Source organism: Gossypium raimondii, chromosome 12 (genome assembly GCF_025698545.1).
Source record: "Gossypium raimondii isolate GPD5lz chromosome 12, ASM2569854v1, whole genome shotgun sequence".
In the NCBI taxonomy this organism is placed as follows: Eukaryota; Viridiplantae; Streptophyta; class Magnoliopsida; order Malvales; family Malvaceae; genus Gossypium; species Gossypium raimondii.
This window is the reverse complement of record NC_068576.1, coordinates 57,157,260-57,176,523: the sequence shown is the minus strand read 5'-3', so window position 1 is coordinate 57,176,523 and position 19,264 is coordinate 57,157,260. Positions and strand designations below refer to the sequence as shown.

The following is a 19,264-nucleotide window of genomic DNA, read 5'->3' as shown; positions in this document are numbered from 1 at the left end:
ATGGACATGTACATAAATTAATGAAGAAAATAGATAAAAGATATATACGAATTATAGAATATGAAAATATAAGCATTTACTTATATATATAAATAGGTTATAAAATACAAAAATATTTAAAATATAAGTATGTACATATTTTGAAATTATTATATAAAATATATAAATAGGTATATACATATATACATATGCAAGTTAAAATATGAAAAGCATATACATATAGGTATATATATATATAAAATATAAAATACATATATAAAATACATATTTAAAAAGGTATGAAGAATATATATATTTATTATAAGAATAAAATACATATATGGACATGTATATGGGTGTATAAAATTACGAAATAGAAAAGTATATAAGGGTAAGTATATATATAGATAGATCATAAAGGTGTAGATATTATATGTATATATAATATGAAAACGCATATATGCATATATATAACAAAGATTCAAAAAAAATAAAACAAATGAACAACTTAATAATAACAGTAATAATATCATTTTATAAAAAAAAAGAAAAAAATAAACAAAAGCAAAAGGACTAAATTAAACATTGAAACAAGATTCGGGGTTTAAATCACAAATACATAAAATGGGTTTATAAGGGACCGGAATAAAACGCACTTAAAGTGAAAGGGACCTGTTGGGAAATATTCCCTTGCACTGAAACGCTGCATTTCGACCAAGAGTGGGGCATGGTCTTAGGGCCAAATCGAAAAACAAGCTAAATTCACGAGTCGAATTTAAAAAGAATAAAATGAACAAAAAGGACTAAATCACAAAGTGAGCGAAATGCGGAGGGGCCCGCAGCGCAAATAGACCCTTCACCGCTAAAACACGCGGATCCTGAGGGTGCGGGTCGGGTCGCACGCGGGTCGCGCAAAACGGCGCAGTTTTGGCGCTGAAGCTCCCCAGGTGAAACGACGTCGTTTCGCTAGCAGTATAAAACTTGAAATTTTTTTGAAAAGGTTCATTTTTCTCTCATTTCTCAAAAAAAAAAAACAAAAGCCCTTTCCCAAAAGCTCTCCCTCCAGCCCTTGCACCCGGCCAGCTTCGGCTACTGGTCCACCGTGCGCGCCGTCGGTCGCCGGTCGCCGGCGTCGGCGCCGCCGTGCACGGTGGTCGGAGAGGGTAAAAAGGTGCCTCTTTGTAGATCCCGACCTCCTAAATCCGGATCTGGCCTCAAAACAACCGAAAACGAAGGAAAAGGGCCCTCAATGCTCCCCTACAGCCGATTTTGTCACCGGAGAAAAAGCCTCTGACGATGAGAAAACGGATCGACTCGGTGAGTTCCCTCTTCTCTTTTCTTCCTTTTTTATTTAATATGTATTAGAAATAAAAAACGAATAAAAACTAAGACCAAAAATTAAAGCCAAAGTCGAAATCAACCTTTTGATAATCAGTTTTTTTATTGATCTCCTCTTTCTTTACATTTGTTTGATTCGGCTTTTATAGCCGTTGTTTTACATTTTTCGTTTTTCTCTTTTCTTTTTGCCTTGCTGTTATTTTTTCTTTTGCATGTATTCCTTTCGGCTTTCCTTTGCAGACGCTGCGGTCAACGGAGGCAAAGATTTGCCGTTTTGGTGCAAAGATGGCTGGCGGTGGCAGACCTCGGGCGACGAGTGCGCTGGAGGCACATGGGTAGCAAGATGCGGCGCACTAGGGTTTCTAGGTTTCTGACTTTTGTTGAAATTGTTTTAATTTTGGGCCATTTGGGCCTTGTTCTTTTTTTGGGTTTGGAATTTGGGTTGTAATTTTGGGCTGGGCATAAATTGGGTCTTACAATAAGTATTAGGACGTATTATTTTATATCCTAATAATTTGTTGAATTTTTATTAATCGTAAAATTTTTTATTTTACTAGACAAAATACTGGTTGTATTTTGAACTTTCTCTATATTAAAAGATATCAGATAGTCATTTGTTTGAATATTCGATTCTATTTTCCTTTTTTCATAAGGATTTGTTGGTTCAGTATCCATAGGTTTTGGAATATCTATTTTTTCATCTTCAGATGAAGTGTTTTCTTCGTCAGAATTATGACTAGTGACTTTTATGTTTTCATCCTGATCTATTGAAGTTTTTTCTTCATCAGATTGATAACTAGTAGCTTCTAAGTGTTCTATATTTTCAAAATTATTAGAACCACTACTATTTAAAGTATCATAATTTAGCATATAATGATACTTAAACAAAGTAAATAGATCTTTATGTTTTTCATGAAGTTCTTCTATTAACTTTAAATATTCTACCTTTTCTAATTTATCAGTACTATTAATAAATTTATCTTTCCAATGTTCTATAAAATTTTTATAAGACTTGAAATCATAATTTTTCCCTTTTTATGATTTTTATATTTTTTAGATGAAGTTGATTCTTGAGATTAATCGTCATCCTCATCGATAAAGCTAATATAATATTACCATTACCATAATATAAAGGACCTAAATCTACTTCCGATTTATATTATTATTTATAACTTGATCTAATTTATTATTAACACTAGATAATATTTCTTTAGATTCGCTATTCAAATCTAAATTTTAACTTCTCCTAGATTATTTACTTTTTGTTCTATGTTACTAACCTTATTATATAATTTACCAAAATAAAAAGAAGTCATATCTACTAAACTATTTATACCCTTACTCAGAGATGAAACGTTGTTTTCATTCTTAGAATCTATATGCATAGTATGATTACAAGTTTTATCTTTATATAAACACTCAATTTGCTCCATTTTACTCGTCTCTGGTACCTAAGACCAGCCTGTTATCTTAACGTCTTCACTCAAACCTAATGTCCTCCCTGGACTCAACGGCAACAAGAAAACAGACTAACAGATATAAGTTTTGAGTCGAATAACAGTGAAACAAACATAACTATAAATTAAAGATAAAAACTTACAATGAATACTATGATATTATTTCTCCATAAATATGATTATCAAGAAGATTGTTTATCTCCTTTATATCCATAAATTCCATTTGGAATTCATCCCAATCTCTGTATAAAATTGATTTTAATAGTAAATCTTCAAATTCACTTTCCTTAGTTGTTTTTTCAACTAAAAATTGTGAAAATCTGGTAAGAGCTCTTCTGAAATTTGCTCTTTGATCAGAAAGATGGTTTTTTTTCATATTTCATTAATAAAATTATATAAATCTGGTGATAAACCAGGATTATAAAAATCTTTTATTTTTAAAAGATCTTTTATATCTTGAATTTGTTGTTATTTCAAAAAATTCTTTGCTCCTATGATAGTTCAGCATAACTGGCTTGAAATGCCGAATTTGGATCTTGGGACCATTGTGATTGACTCACTTTTTTTGGGTCAATGGAAAAGAAGTTCCAACTGGTTGGTTTACCATTGGGTATGATAAAACATTTGTTCCAACTGGTTGTTTTACCATTGGATAAGATACATAATATCATTGGTTAGGATAGAATGGTATTTGAGCATGTACAATTCATTGTTTGGAATTTGTTGCTGCTTTCCCTTTATTGGACTTTTTATGAACGATAGTCCATTCACCAACTTTTTAAGGTTGAATTAGGTAAACTACTTTTACATTGAAATTTGAATTTCTTTTTTATCCTAATTAATTCTTGAACTTGACAATTGTCCCTACACTGAGTTTTAAAGTTTTCTTTTTGTCTAAATTAGTACGTGAACTTAGTAATTGTTCTTACATTGGAGCTTGAACTTTTTTTATCCAAACTTATTTCCTTAAAACTCTAAAGTTCAGGTTCCAATGTGGAAACAATTGTGAAATTTAGGGACTAACTTGGACAAGTGAAATTCCAAATAGTTTATTTAACCTATTTATTTTCTACATAGCTTTACGTATAATATCCAAAGGAAAGAAACTTCCGTAAGTTGCGCGGCTTCAGTGATATTTATACAACATGTAACACAAAGATATGCAAGAAATGAGCACCCATATTCTCAACTGGAATATCAAAATCCGACAACATATTATTAGCACAGATGGATACAAAATTATGCTTTCTACAATCAACGTGTAGAACATACAACAATATGAGTTACATGATGTTCTAAAAAGTCATCCCAAAAGAAAACTGATACAAAAAAAAAACTCCGAATCGAAGCATTTCAGAACAAGAAAACCAAAAACATATGACCACCATATATATATATATGTATGTATATAACTCGACCTAAAATTTGACATCAAAATAATCGAGTTCATTTGATTACCAACAAAAACAAATGTCTGCAATGAGCTCTTACATTATCTATTAGACCCACGGTCTGAAAAAGTCTCGAGGCTCGATCCTTAATTGATGGCTTGTAAAGGACTAGATCCAGCAGAAGTCACAGGAAAACTTATGCCATCAGATGCAAAGGGGCCAGATTCAGGAGATCTTTTGCAGATGTTGTACGGTGAGGTGTTTGATACCCTGAAACGTAAACCGGAATCGTGTAAAGTCTTGGAAACTCAGATTTGCAATGCAGCATAAATGTTCAATTCTCATTTTCTAACTGTATATGTAGATGTGTGTGAGTGTGTGTATTCTCGGTACCACCAAAATCCGTACTGCAAGGGTGGTCGTAAAAATAATGGATCAAGGTGATGGAAACTGGAAATAATGCTTGAGGCATATAGAACACCACATTTCAAAAGGAACAGGAAGAACAAAAGCAAAAGCAAGGCTTCGCCATATTCTTGTACATCGGGCTTAGTTCTCATGCACACGAGGCATTTCTTTCTATTAGTTCTTACTCACCTAATAAGTCATTATGGGGTAAAAGTACCATGGAGGTCCTTGTACTAGGAGTCAGATTGCATTTTGCCCCCTCTATTAAAAAATGAGCAAATTATTTTATCTATATTAGATCAAAGAGCAAATTGGTCCTATTAAAATTTTTATTCATTTTTACAGTTAAAAACTAGTCTCTGTACGTTGTCATGAGTTACACATGGCACGTCATGTGTAACTATCTGGTTATTCCATCAACCATGCTAGTTTTTAACAGTAAAAAATAAATGAAAATTTTAACAGAAAGGACTGGTTTCCTCTTTAATTTAATATATGAGGACTAATTTATTCATTTTTTGAGTAAAAGGGGCAAAATGCAATCTAACTCCTAGTACAACAGTCTCCATAATACTTTTACCCTCATTGTGGCTGTCAAGAGGCATATCTAAGTGACGTAAGATAAGTTCTTTTGAAATACATTATGGTAACATATTTTCACAGGCATCTAATATGTACCGTTTCAATGAACATTCAAATGATTGTCATCAAATTGATAAAACAAGCAAATACCTTTCTTTACGCTTCTCTAAAAACCGAGCCAAGGATGCTTTACGAGCCTGAGGCACAGCAACTGCAAGAAAAGATAACATGAGAATCTCAGAAAACGAAAGCAGAGTAGCGGAGAATCCTACCTGAAAAGAAGGTTAGTACCTGCAGGATTAACCAATTTGGGAGGATCTGGTTGGTTATTAGTGGATGCTAAAGCTCCTATCCTTGTTGCAGCTGTTAGTTCATTGGTGCCACTAGATCCTGCAACAGGCTGTAAACTGACATGGGAGGTTGCAGAAAGGTGATTTGGAAGACCCGAGAAAGGGGACAAAGTACAAGGTCGTGGAATATGTGTCTGCGGTTGAGTCACAGGTGCCGTTTTACTTTGAGTCGCAGAAGAACCGTTTCCAGCAAGTAACATAATAGCTTTGGCCTAGAAATGGAAGCAAAGAACTAAATATTAACTGTGTCCAACAGTTCAACAAAATACGAAGAAGCAATATGGTTACCTTGTCGGGAGATACATCATCGTACACACATACAGATCCAGCATAAAAGATAGTCAATTGAGCTGGTGCCTTAGAAGATTTGGCAGCATTCCTACAAAAGGTTGCAAGTTTAAGCTAAATATTTATCATACTGTTATTCAGATTCAATAAATAACTTGCAATGGAAGTTTAGATACCTAAGATCAGTGGTACCGATGATAGGACTTGATGGAGGAACAACAGATACAGGTGCAGCCATGATTGGAACTCCGGTAAAAGGTTGCGGGTTTATAGTATGACCGATTATGTTCTGTCCGGGGGAAGCAAGGTGGGTTTGGAGAAGAGGAGTGTTCATAGAAACCGTAATCGTGTGATTCAGCTGACTTGAACTTGGAAATATCCTTGCTTCGTGGGAAAGGCGGGATTGGTGTACATCGAGTTGTTGGAGACCATAGGTGGTAGCCGCATAGTGGTTTCCCCCTTGTTTCTGCCAGTCATAGGACGAAAAATCAGTAAACTGGCAATGAAACTAAAAGCCAACCGGGTATATGCATAAAGAAATCGTTGAACCAAGAAGTTCATGATGTGAATCGACAAACCTGAGTCAAGCCAGGATGCGGTTTCTTGTTAGAATCAGTAGTTGGAATAGTCATAAAACCGGATGACAACAGCGTGTCATGCGTGGCTTTTCTTAGTTTATCGTCTCGAGCACCATCGAACGACAAGAACTGAGGAACTGTAGATACCTTGTTTGAGAAAGACAACTGCATCCCTGAACCCCTCAACAAAACTGCAGAAACCAAAATATGATTTTTCTATTACATAAACACAGCTAATCTTATTTGGTTCAAGAAGATGAAAAATATATAAATGCTTATGTTCTTGATTGGGGACCTTATAGAACTTAATAGAATAAGGTCAAAAGAGCTTGCTTATTACAATTATTAGAATTGTAAATAAAGCATTTATTGACATTTAAAAAAATAAGACTAAATTAAAAATATGAAAAATATATATATGAAGCCAAAACTACCATACATCATATCATGAAGAATCCAATTCATGTTGTTTATTTAATAGATGGATAGAAAAAAGAAAGTACAACACCTTGCCAAGTACTGGAAAAGAAATTAAAAAAAAAAAAGAAAAAGGAACCCATTGGTCAGATCATCTATGGCATTGGAATAAAATATATTATTCATCACATTGTAAATAAAATAATTTATTTAATGAGTATTTCCATAAAAAATATGTTCATATCACATGCCATTACCTCTCTAAATGCCACATTTATGAAAAAAAAAAAAGCTTAACAATTTAAGTCATTGATAAGAGCATTATTTAATCATGTTGTACCCCACCCATGTTATTTTTATTTATTTTTATTAACACGCAACCATGTTATCCGTTATATTTTATAATAAAATTGTCTTTTTATAGCCTTATATTTTATTTTATCTCAAATGATCTTGTACCAATCCAAGCACAATTAATGATAACATAATTTAATAATTTAAAATATTTAATATTCACAACTCAAAGAGGAAATTTGTACAAAACTATAATACCAGCATTTGAGATCATTATAATAACATTTAAATTTTAAATCATATCGATTTTTAAAAATTTTAAGTTAAAATTATAATATATTAATAACACTATTAAATATAAAATTTAAATATTTTATTAAAATAAAATCTTAACTAAAATTTGTTTTTTTTCATATATAAATAAAATAAAATAAACTAATTTAATAAAAAATTGTACATCATAATTCGAAGATTGGCTTTAGATTAAATAGTATCACTATCAAATATGTCAATTACGTTATTTGAATTCCCTTATTAATGGATTCAGATATTTTAAGAAACAATAAATATGCCACTACAATCCCTAGTCTCGACAACTCAATATGCCACATTTTAATATGTACTCAACAACTAAATTTAAAAATTGATTTAAAATATTTTTCGCATCTTTCTTTTTATTCGTTTTTAAATCGAGTAAAAAGAAAAGGGACAAGCTTTTGCTTACAGAGACAAAAATGATTCCGGGTTATTGTTTACCATCCGCCGACTGCTCACATTAGCATTTGTCGCAAATAAAATATTAATTTATAATTATATTTTCAATTATCAATCATCACTTGAATAATATTTTTATTATTTTATTAAACATACATAGCATTATTTTCGACAAAAATAAATTAAGATTATTATTACATATATTATGCAAAAATTTCAAAAGAATTTTAGATTTTTCTAGATACGATTTTATTTTTCTAATAGTTTAAAACTCCTACAATTACTCTTACATTATTCTCAAATTTTTAAGGATAAATTTTAAAATTATATATGAATTTTTATTTAATTTGTAATTTGATACATAAAATTTGATTAGTATAATTATATATATTTAAAAATAAATACATCAAGTTATTTTTATATTAGATAAATATAATTATTTGTACACGTAATATATAAACATAAAAATGATGTTATATTAATAATTGTGTTAATAATTTTTAAAAATTAGATCAAATTGAAATTTTATTCATAAAATTACATAAAATAAAACAGTTTTGATATTTATCTTATTTTTTAAATAATTATTTGATACATATATCCTTAAATATTTTAACAGGTAAATAAAATAATTAATGTTTAAAATTTAAAATGATAAATAAAACACATAACCATTTTTAATTTTCATTTTTAGAATTAATAAATTTTACCTTTAATCTATTAAATAATATGGACAGCGGATATAAAAAAATACCATATATTAAATAATATATTTTTAAAAAATATTTAATGGTAGGGTATACCGAGTAACACCTAACCAAAACTAAGAATCTAACGCTCAAAGCAACATACAGCCACTGACATATTGTCAAGCTTTATTAAAAGTACCTAGGACTGCATTAAAGTAATTGTACCTTGTGTAAATGCAAGGGTTGTACCCAACGCGCTTTTTTTAAAAAAATGTTTATTATATTGTTATTATTTATTTTCATTTAAACGAAAAGGACATTTGACTCGTGGGTTTTCTTGTTGGCGCAAAACTTTTCCTACCCTACCTTACCACTTGTTTGGTTCCCGAGAAAATGCATTAAATTACACGAAGAAGAAAAACGAATACAAAAACTAAATATACGTAGCCTAATTCAACACCGTCACTATTTCAACAGCAAAAAATATTTAAAAAATTCCGAAATAAAATTAATTACCTGAATCATTAGGCTGAGCATCGGAGGGCTCTACTTTGATTGTAATTGCAGCATTTTTGGACCTCAAACCGAGAAAATCTCTCTCCATAATCTCCAAAAGAAAAGGGCTTAAAATATTTAAAATCTACCAAAAATAAAAACAAAAATCGAATGGAAAATTTTCTCTTAAAAAAGACAATGCTTAGCTTCTTGGAGCAGGAAAAAAAAAAGGAATGGAAGAGAAGGGAAGCAAAGGAACAAAAGAGAAGAGGAAGCACTATATAAATATATTATATATGTTTTTGTATTATAATTAAATTAAATTAAAGGGCTTGGAAGGAGAAAGAGAGAGAGAGAGTCTGACTTTTTAACTTTAATGAAAATCACATGGTGGAGTGTGGACTGAACTATTATTATTTTATAATATTTTTAAAGATCATGATTTTTTTCTTTCCTTGAATTTTGTAATTCTTTTCAAATTAGTATTTAACTTTTTAATCTGTCAGTAACTTTTTAAATTTAGTTTCTGATTTATATATTTTAAAATTTTTATAAAAATCTAAAAAATTTGAAACTTTGCAGTGATAATTCTCATTTTATCAAACCTCGAAAAAATTCAAAAGAAAAAGAAAATTTTATCTAATTGAGAGAATAAATATTACTTTATTTCATAAAAATAATTAAAATGTAATATAATATGAGAAAAATATCAACATAAATATATAAATGATTAAATTTTCAAAAAAATTAATATGTATAAAATTGAATATTCAAATTAAACTTAAATATAAAATAATATAATAATCATAAATTTTAAACAATCATGAAGTAAAAAGATAAAAGAAAAACACTAACAGATTAGACGTAGAAGCCATGTGAGTTTTAAAAATAATAATAATTAAATATATAAGGTATAAACTTTGTTTTCAACTCCTTAAATTAATTAAAAATCCATTATTGTTAATTAAAAAGCCACGATGTCTTACTATATATTATCTCGTAAAATGAGATTTGTTGAGTGAGTAAACAACAATTCACGAGCGAAAATTTCGAACAAACAAAAAATTATATGTTCATATATTCACGAGCGAAAATAAGGTTTTAATATTAAGATTCGCGGGCTTCAGGTAAAGTGACGATAAACGATCAGCTAAATCTTAAAGGCCCAATAAGATTTCGCCACGCTCAAATTTATATATTCCCTTCAACTCGTTAAGGGATATGTAGATTCGGTAAAAGTAAGTAGATGTTTTGGATTTATTATTATTTTTCAGATAATTGTTCAATTTTTAATAGTAATAATTAGTTTATTTTAATTTATCGATTAATTTACATATTTTTAAATAAATTGAATAAGATGTAATTTGATTTCTAGTATAATTAAGTACCTCCACTACTATATGCAATGCAATGGGATTAGTTTTCCTAGAGGTGATGACTTCAGTTAAGATAATGATGAGATTAAGTATCGTAAAATAATAATAATAATAATAATAATAATAATAATAATAATAATAATGCAAATTAACATTGCATACCATTTTTTGTTAAGGAAAGAAGACTTCCTTGTCATAAAGACAATGACACAAACATATGATTCAATTAATTATTGTATAATTAATTTCTCTAATCATAGTAATCCAACTAAATGGTGTCTCAAAAAAGTATACTTTAATTCAATGACAATGATATGTTCATGCATTAGCAATGAACTTGAAGCCTTCATAGTTATAAACATGAGATAAAAATCCCAGAAAGATGAAACACGCTTTTACACTGTTTTTTATTTTCTCTCGTTCTTAGAATAAAATCTAAGAACCACGTAGAAAAACAGGCGATAAAGTACACCCCAAGCTAGCAATATAAGGATATCATACCAAAGATTCTCCAATTTAATCCCCATGGATGATATCACGTCTTCTCTGATCATGGTGCAATCAACAAGTGCTTTATTTTTAAGGTGCAAATCACTAGGTTTCAACTCTCCTAAAGGTCCCGGCGAAAGATCCGATGGGTTACCGGAAATACAAATTTCTTTATCTTTAAACTCATTCACCAACAAAGCTTCAAAAGGGTATTTAATGGCGGAAATGTAGTGTAACCATCTCCAATAAATGGGTATTTTGTCACCTTTAATAAAGAACCCACAGGTGAGGAAGAAAAGAGCTGTGGTAGCGATTACGACGGCGTAACCAGTGATGTAACTCGAGGCGAGTGCACTCACCAGCATGACGTAAGCATTGATGGTGATTAGAGAAGCGTACAGTGTAACACCCATTACCCGTATCCAACACCGGAATAGGGTACGAGGCATTACCAAAACACATACACTTGTAAACGTATTAAACCGAGTTATAAAATTTCATCTAAATTAAAACTTTCAAAATAATTAACATGCTTCTATAACTTTTCACAATATATCCTCAAAATATTATAATCATAATAATTAGGGCCTACGAGACCCGATACATACTCATGCAATTCAATGCTTCATTTCTATTTCATTCAATTCGCAATTTCTCATGCTCACAATTTAAATCATATCACTAGCAATTTCCATTTAATTCACGTACAATTCAATGACATTAAGTTCAACACTAATACGTATTTACCATTTATCTCAATGTTTATCAATTATACCATTCAATAACACATTTATGAAATTCTCAATTTTGCAATGAAAATATCACTTTAGCTTAAATAACAACATCATCATGTTATAAATACACAACCACTTATCCATTTGCTTTAATTCTTTTAGGCCCATTTGTCACTTACCATCCTTAATCAAATTAGGGAACGTTACGAAAAATTGAGTACTTCACTTCCTCTTGGCCATAGTATAACTATGGTCTTACGTATGATCACTTATCACTTGTCCCTGATCAGATAAGTGTAGCTAGGCTACCACTTATCACTTTGTCACTTGATCAGATAAATGTAGCTAAAGCTACCACTTATCACTTTGTCACTTGATCAGATAAGTGTAGCTAGACTACCACTTATCAATTTTTCACTTGATCAGATAAGTGTAGCTAAAGCTACCACTTATCACTTTGTCACTTGATCAGATAAGTGTAGCTAAGCTACCACTTATCACTTTGTCATTTGATCAGAAGTACTCAAATCCAGCGATCCGCTCAATTTGATCATTTATTCAATTTTCTCATTTTTATTTTATTCTCATTTCAACAATAAATATATATTTCATCATACATTATATAATTCATGAAATTAACATTTAATCATTAAATTTCAGTCATACGAACTTACTATTTCATTATCTTTCCACACTTGTTCCTATGCACATCACACAAGATATAAACATATCATTCAACCATAGTTGCAAGCTAGTGTATTTAAACATAACTCTTTTTGGAACTAACCACATGATAAACCATTCATGACATTATTTCATGCCAAATCATATACCGAATATACCATACACACATACTATGAAACTTCATTTTCACACATGAGCTTAAACCATGACCAATAATATACAAATATAAACATCATTCATATTTCATCGTTTATCAGTTATAATCAAACATATGACCAATTATACACACATCATTCATATATTTCCCAATTTTCCTCCACCTCCTCTCCATTCATCATCCTTAATGTGTATAACACATTTAAATAACATTATTCGTATTTTCACTATTTTCTTGTATGTAAAATTCAAGCTGTCCGTCTGAGTTAGAGTCACCAAATTATTTTTCCCTGGAGCTACAGAACTCCAAATTAAGATCCGTAAATTTTCCCCAAAACTAGATTCACATATCTTCTTATCACAAAAATTTCAGAATTTTTGGTTTAGCCAAATAGTACATTTTATTCTTTAAAGTTTCCCCTATTTCGCTGTCTGACAGTTCTGACCTCTCTTCACTAAAAATTAATTATCTCACTATACAGAATTCGGATGATGTTTCCATTTTTTTTATTTTGAAAATGGCCTCATTAAGGGTTCTAAGAATATAAACTATAACTCATAATTATTTTTTTCAATTTTTAAAAATTTTCCAAAGTCAGAACAGGGGATTCCAAACTCATTCTGACTCGGTCTAACTAAACTTCAAATATCTCAAAATTTACAATTTCATTACTTACACTATTTTTTCTATGAGAAACTAGACTCAACAAGCTTTAATTTCATATTTTATTCATCCTCTAATTCAATTCCCACAATTTTTGGTGATTTTTCAAAGTTAGACTACTGCTGCTGTCCAAAACTGCTTTAGTGCAAAATGTTGGTTTCCATTTTGCCCCAAATTTCACAGTTTATACAATTCGGTCCTTTTTCAATTAACCCCTAAATTAATCTAATTTTCTCAATTAATACTTTACCTAGACATTATAAGTTGTTACAAAACTATTGAAATTCAGAATTTCCACATATAACTCTATCTTCAAACTCTTTTACTATTAGGTCCCAAACATTCACTTTCTATTCAATTCTTTCAATAAAATCAACATATGAATAATTTAAAACTCTAATTCCATGCTAAATCATCATATACTTCCAGCACATATTCATAGCAACTTTCAACTTCTTTCATAGGATCAAAAACTAATGAATTCAACAAGTGGGCCTAGTTGTAAAAGTCACAAAAACATAAAATTTTCAAGAAATAATCAAGAATTGAACTTACCTGCAGTAAAAATGGGAAGAACCAGCTTAAGGAAACCCTTCTATGGTGTTTTTTTCTGATGAGAATGCAGAAAAATAAAGAGAAATCTAGATAATTCCACATTGGTCCTAACTTTATTAAGTAAATTTTGCAATATTCCAATTTTGCCCTTAATTCTCCTTACTTTGTTGCTGATTTCATGCCTTTGCCGCCCAGCCCAAATAGACATTGGGTCTATTTGCCTTTTAAGCCCTCTTCCTTTATCATTTAAGTTATTTAATCATTTCCCATAATTTTGCATTTGTTACAATTTAGTCCTTTTTGTTCAATTAATTATCGGAACTTTAAATTTCTTAACGAAACTTTAATACTAACTTTTTAACACTACATAAATATTTATAAAAATGTTTATGGCTTGGTTTAAAATCCACGAGGTCTCGATACCTCATTTTCGATTCTAATTATTTTAATATTTATTTCTAGTGTACTATTCACTATTTCAAAAATTTTCCTAACTTTAGATTTAACTTATACTCACTAAATTAATAATATTTTCTACCCATTTGTCGAATTTAGTGATCTCGAATCACCGTTCCGACACCTCTGAAAATTTAGGCCATTACATTTTTTTCCTCGTCGGATTTGTGGTCCCAAAACCACTGTTCCGACTAGACCCAAAATCGAGCTGTTACATACAGGATTAACCAGAAGTTTAAGACGTTGCTTTGTAGGCGAAGCCAATATTTGGTAATGGTGGAGAAGGTAAAGCTTTGGATAGCGAAAAACGGGAGGTAGACGATGAGGGAAGAGATGACGTAAGATGACGCACGATAAGCGTTATGAGAGGTCTCTCTGATGAAGATGAACCGTTCTTGGATGAAAGTCAAGACAGCATCGTTGGAAGAGAAAAAGACTAAACAAATGGCGAATATGTAAAAATTTAACAGCCGGTTGATCGTCTGAAAATCGTGATGGCTTAAGTTTCGGAATAGGGAAGATAAAATCACCACCATGACCGTCAATACGATTTATCGGGAAAGGAAGAGCTCCGGTGTACGAACCACGTTAAGCGTCGTCCTCCACGACAGCACTACAACTTCTCTCAGCCATGGGTTAGCGAACTTGGGGCCGTGTTCCGGCTCGTCCAACACTTATTCTATGTCGAATTCTTCGTACGACGGACTGTAAGCAACCGGGGTCTTCTAGCAGTGTGAAGGTGTTTGGGCTGAGCCATTGCATGTTATCGGCCGGAAACATAGCTTCATACACTAAGAGTTGTAGCCGGTGTTACACTAGGAGTTATCGCCGGTGTCCACGACGGTGCACGACGAGGAGCTCCGGTGACACTACGGTAAACCCAAACGAAGAAATCTTTATAGAATTGAGAAGCCAAACATGGGTAAGCACCACTGTGTGAAGTACTCATTGGAGTCTGAGGTTGCCACCGGGATGATTTCCGTTCCAAAGAGTAATCAAAGTCTTCTTCTTCATCTTCATCTTCATTGTAATCAAATCGGTCGGACTGTGATTGATTTGTAACGGAGAAAGTATTGCTGCGTAGGCTAATAGCATGTTTGGAACCAGGTGTTTTCATGTTCTTCGGTGTTTTAGGTGTTTTGGGTGTTTTTGGAACCGATGTTCGTGCAACTTGGTCTGGTTTGATACTATCAAGTTGGTACACTACGAGAGTGTCCAGTCCGGCGGTTGATTCATCGTATTCTTTGATTACGTCGATGAGATATTCAAGGTTGTTCTCACCGTTGGGAACTGGTCTTCTAAAACCGGAAAGGTGAGCCGGGAGAGAGGCTGGGCTTCCCATATACATTAGTCTACCCCTGTAACATTTTGTAAATATATACAGATAGCTTAGTTCATTAGTAACAATGTGTATATGTACATAATAAGGTACTACCATCCATTATATTGTTAACATTTTCATGGGTTCTAATCTTGTTTCAAACCTAATGTCAGTGATAGTACCTTTATATATGTTTTAATTTTGGGTTAATCTCATAAGATGCCCTTAAACTATGGTCAAAATTTTAAATTGGTCTTAAACCTCAAAATGTTTCATAAGTGCTTTCATTAGCCTAGCCATTAGAGCTCAAATAGTATAAAGCATGTTGATGAACTTTTAAATACGTGTATCTATATGACAATTTAAATACACATGGAGGGTTCAATTAAAATTTTAAAAGATTTCAGAAAAAATTCAAAATTTTGAAGGGCTTAATGATAATTTTTCAAAATTTTGGAGGTCTAAAGTCCTAACTCTTGTAAAGATCCACACCTCTTGATACAAACATGTTTACAATAAAAGTACCATATGGAAGTCTTTATACTAGGAGTTGGATTGCATTTTGCTCACTCTACTAAAAAAATGGCAAATCGGTCCATGTACATTAGATTAAAGAGCAAATTAATCATTCTATTAAAACTTCCATCCATTTCTACTGTTTAAAACATGTCCCTGTACATTAGCCTGAGGTACATGTGCCGTGTTTGGTTATTCAACCAACCATGCCCAATTTTTAACAGTACAAATTGATGAAATTTTTAAAAGAAATGACCAATTTGCTCTTTTATATAACATATAAGGTCTAATTTGTCAATTTTTTTAGTAGAAGGGACAAAATGCAATCAGATTCCTAATATAAGGACCTCCATATTACTTTTACCGACATGTTTACGTATTTAAAATATATTTGAAGTCAATTTTGTATATTTATAAGTCACTGTCACTTGGTAAAATCTAATAGATTCATCACCAATCATATTCTAAAACTTTCTAGCATGAAAAGAGATTGATGATTTAAAGCATTGTACCTTGCTAGAACAGTGATACGGTCCAATAGCAATGGAATCCTAAAAGAAGGTTGATGTATGGTCATGAGAACGATGCTACCACCTCGAGCTATGCCCTTCATCTTTTCCACCACACTATAAGCACTCATAGAGTCGAGACCAGATGTCGGTTCGTCGAGGAATAACAATGGTGGTTTATGAATGATGTCGATGCCAATCGAGACCCTTCGCCTCTCTCCTCCTGATACTCCTCTTCTTCCTTCATCCCCGATATATGTATGTGCTGCAGTCTACATAATATGGTAAATATTATCTATCCCATTGTGTGTAGTAAAAGGCTGAGTGGGGGACTTTACCTCTAAGCCTAATTGACTGAGTAGCTCATTGACTCGTTTTTTCTTCTCTGCCCTAGAAATAGAAGGTGGCAACCGCACTTCAGCCGCAAACATGAAGGTTTCTTGAACCTTCAGCATTGGAAAAAGTTGGTCCTCTTGCATTACGTAGGATAAAATCATCTTCATGTAGCTTGTAGTTACCTGAACCAAAAGCAATATAAGCAATATATCCCATAATCAATTGTGTATTGTTGATGTGTTGGTCGAACTATGCAAAGATGGTGTCGAGGATCGACAGTTCGTCTCGCTTAGTGCAAGGTGGTTGAGATAAGGAAAAGCAATAAAAGTTGAGAAAGGACATACGAGACTCTGGGTTTTGAGCAGTTTTAAATTTTATTTACTCTTAGCCTGATTTTGAGATGCCACGTGTCGAGATCCTATAGAAGGGTCAGAGGTAAGTACTCAAATGGTTGACCACTATAAGCTTAGGTAGGGTAGTAAATTGACATTTCATCAATCATATCGAATGAGATGTAATGATTATTTCAAATGACGGTTAATAGGTGGGGTCTTTATGAGTGTTGAGGCAAGGGGGCTCCTTAGGGATACCTTTGAGGGGCTCCTTAGGGATACCTTTGAGGAGTGTGCAAAACTAGAAAATTATCTTAAGGGAAAAATGGAATAAATTTTTTTGAAAAAAAATGCAAATTTATCATTATATAAACTTACTAAACATATTATATAGCAATTTTTCATTTTTGAAGGGAGAAAACTACTGTCTGCTACTCCCTCCACCCCTATCCAAGACGTTCATTGCTCGGTCTTAAAAGGACAATTACTGAAATGGAGGTTATACAGTAACATGCTTTGAAAAAGGGTATATAATTATATCATCTATATATATGTATGTATGTATGTGCTAACCGGTTTGCCATCGATTCTGATAGAACCTTGGAGACTCCCTCTAGCAATCCGACCAGCCAAAGCATCAAGGAACGTGGACTTCCCAGCACCACTAGGTCCCATAATAGCCATCACTTCACCTCTCATGGCTTGACCTGATATATCATTAAGAAGATAAGCTTCTTTCTTGATCCACTCACCATCTTTATTTTGTTTCTTGATAACACTGTAAGAGAGGTTACTGAACTCGAACCCATGACCCGGCTTTTCTACTTTTTATTATATTCTTATTATTTATTTTCATCTAATCGAAAACGACAATTTACACCTGCCTTTTCTTGTTGGAGCAAAATTTTTGTCACTATCGTCTAACTGATATCTTTCAGTTTTGACACCATACTTACAACTATTTAATACTCTTTTTTAATCCATAAATATAAATATAATGTGTTTCAACACACTCAATTTTAATTATCCGTACATTTATTTTGTTATTCTCAAATTTCTATAACACGAATATTCTTTCAATCCCTCGATGCTATAAGTACAAAAGATTCTTTTACTAAAATAATATATTTTAAACTAGTTATATAATTAAAATTATGAACACATGTATTCCTATAACCACATTTAAAGTATTATAAATACAAACTTGCACCTAAATAACATTTATTATATAAAATCAGATACATTTTAGTTTTATTTTTTATATTTATATTTTTTATGCTATTTAGGTAATACTTAAATTTTGTGTCATCTCACATGTGCCGATTAATTACTTTTAAATGATTATATTAAATGATTGTTTTTATTTTTATATTATTTAATAAAAATATGTTTATTTATAATTTATTGTTAAAAACTAAAATAATCAATAGTAATATAATTTCTTTTAATTTTATGGTTTATATGTATGTATATATATTGTATATTTTTCTTTTGTTGTTGTGTTATATATAATCTTGTACGCACATTAAATATCATTTTATGTTAAAATCACATTACGTGCACGTCAATGCTTTAATAGTAATTGAAAGAAAAAAAAAACTTATATAATGGGGTAAATTACACCCAAGGTCACTAGTATTAGTAAGTTTACTTTTGGTCACTCACTTTTAAAAAGTTATAAAATGGTCTCTGAACCATTCGAAAGTTTTTATTTAAATTACTAAGCTGTTAAGACCGTTGTTGTATGGTCTTCTCTATTTGCACCATCTACACCAATCGAAAACTCTCATTCTCTTTTTCTTCTATAGTTCATTTTTTTTCATAGAACAACTTTGAATGTCCTGAATTTGCGAACCAAAATCCAAACAACTTTCTTCTTTGATCTTTGACATTGGCTATTGGACCGACTTGGATCTAAGGTATATATTCTTCTGCTTTTCAATAAGTATTGATCCACCATACTATTCATCGAATTATTACTTGGAGCTTACTAACAGGACTTTTTTTAGATAAAAAAAAACTTAACATTCCAGTGATTTAAATAAAAACTTTTGAATAATGTAATGATTTAAATGAATTTTTTAAAATAATTTAGTAATCATTTTACAATATTTTGAAGTTGAATGATCCACATGTGAAATTATTAATAGTTTAAT

General features: G+C 31.4%; 2 protein-coding genes across 2 annotated transcripts; one reads left to right on the top strand and one right to left on the bottom strand.

The window, feature by feature from the left end:
* Nucleotides 1-1,940, top strand: LOC105765691 (uncharacterized). Its single transcript, XM_052625325.1, has 3 exons — nucleotides 1-8; nucleotides 863-1,296; nucleotides 1,467-1,940. Exons 1-3 carry the CDS (start codon nucleotides 1-3, stop codon nucleotides 1,763-1,765), a joined length of 741 nt encoding a protein of 246 aa, XP_052481285.1. The 3' UTR covers nucleotides 1,766-1,940.
* A 2,029-nt stretch (nucleotides 1,941-3,969) lies between these two features.
* Nucleotides 3,970-18,058, bottom strand: LOC105765684 (ABC transporter G family member STR). Its single transcript, XM_012584887.2, is given in 14 exon segments — nucleotides 3,970-4,435; nucleotides 5,306-5,366; nucleotides 5,447-5,717; nucleotides 5,794-5,884; nucleotides 5,970-6,259; nucleotides 6,372-6,562; nucleotides 9,002-9,125; nucleotides 10,800-11,247; nucleotides 14,317-14,839; nucleotides 14,842-15,452; nucleotides 16,444-16,712; nucleotides 16,779-16,958; nucleotides 17,682-17,929; nucleotides 18,034-18,058. Coding segments are annotated over 14 exon segments (3,456 nt in total). The 3' UTR covers nucleotides 3,970-4,311.
* Between the last annotated feature and the right edge of the window lie 1,206 nt (nucleotides 18,059-19,264).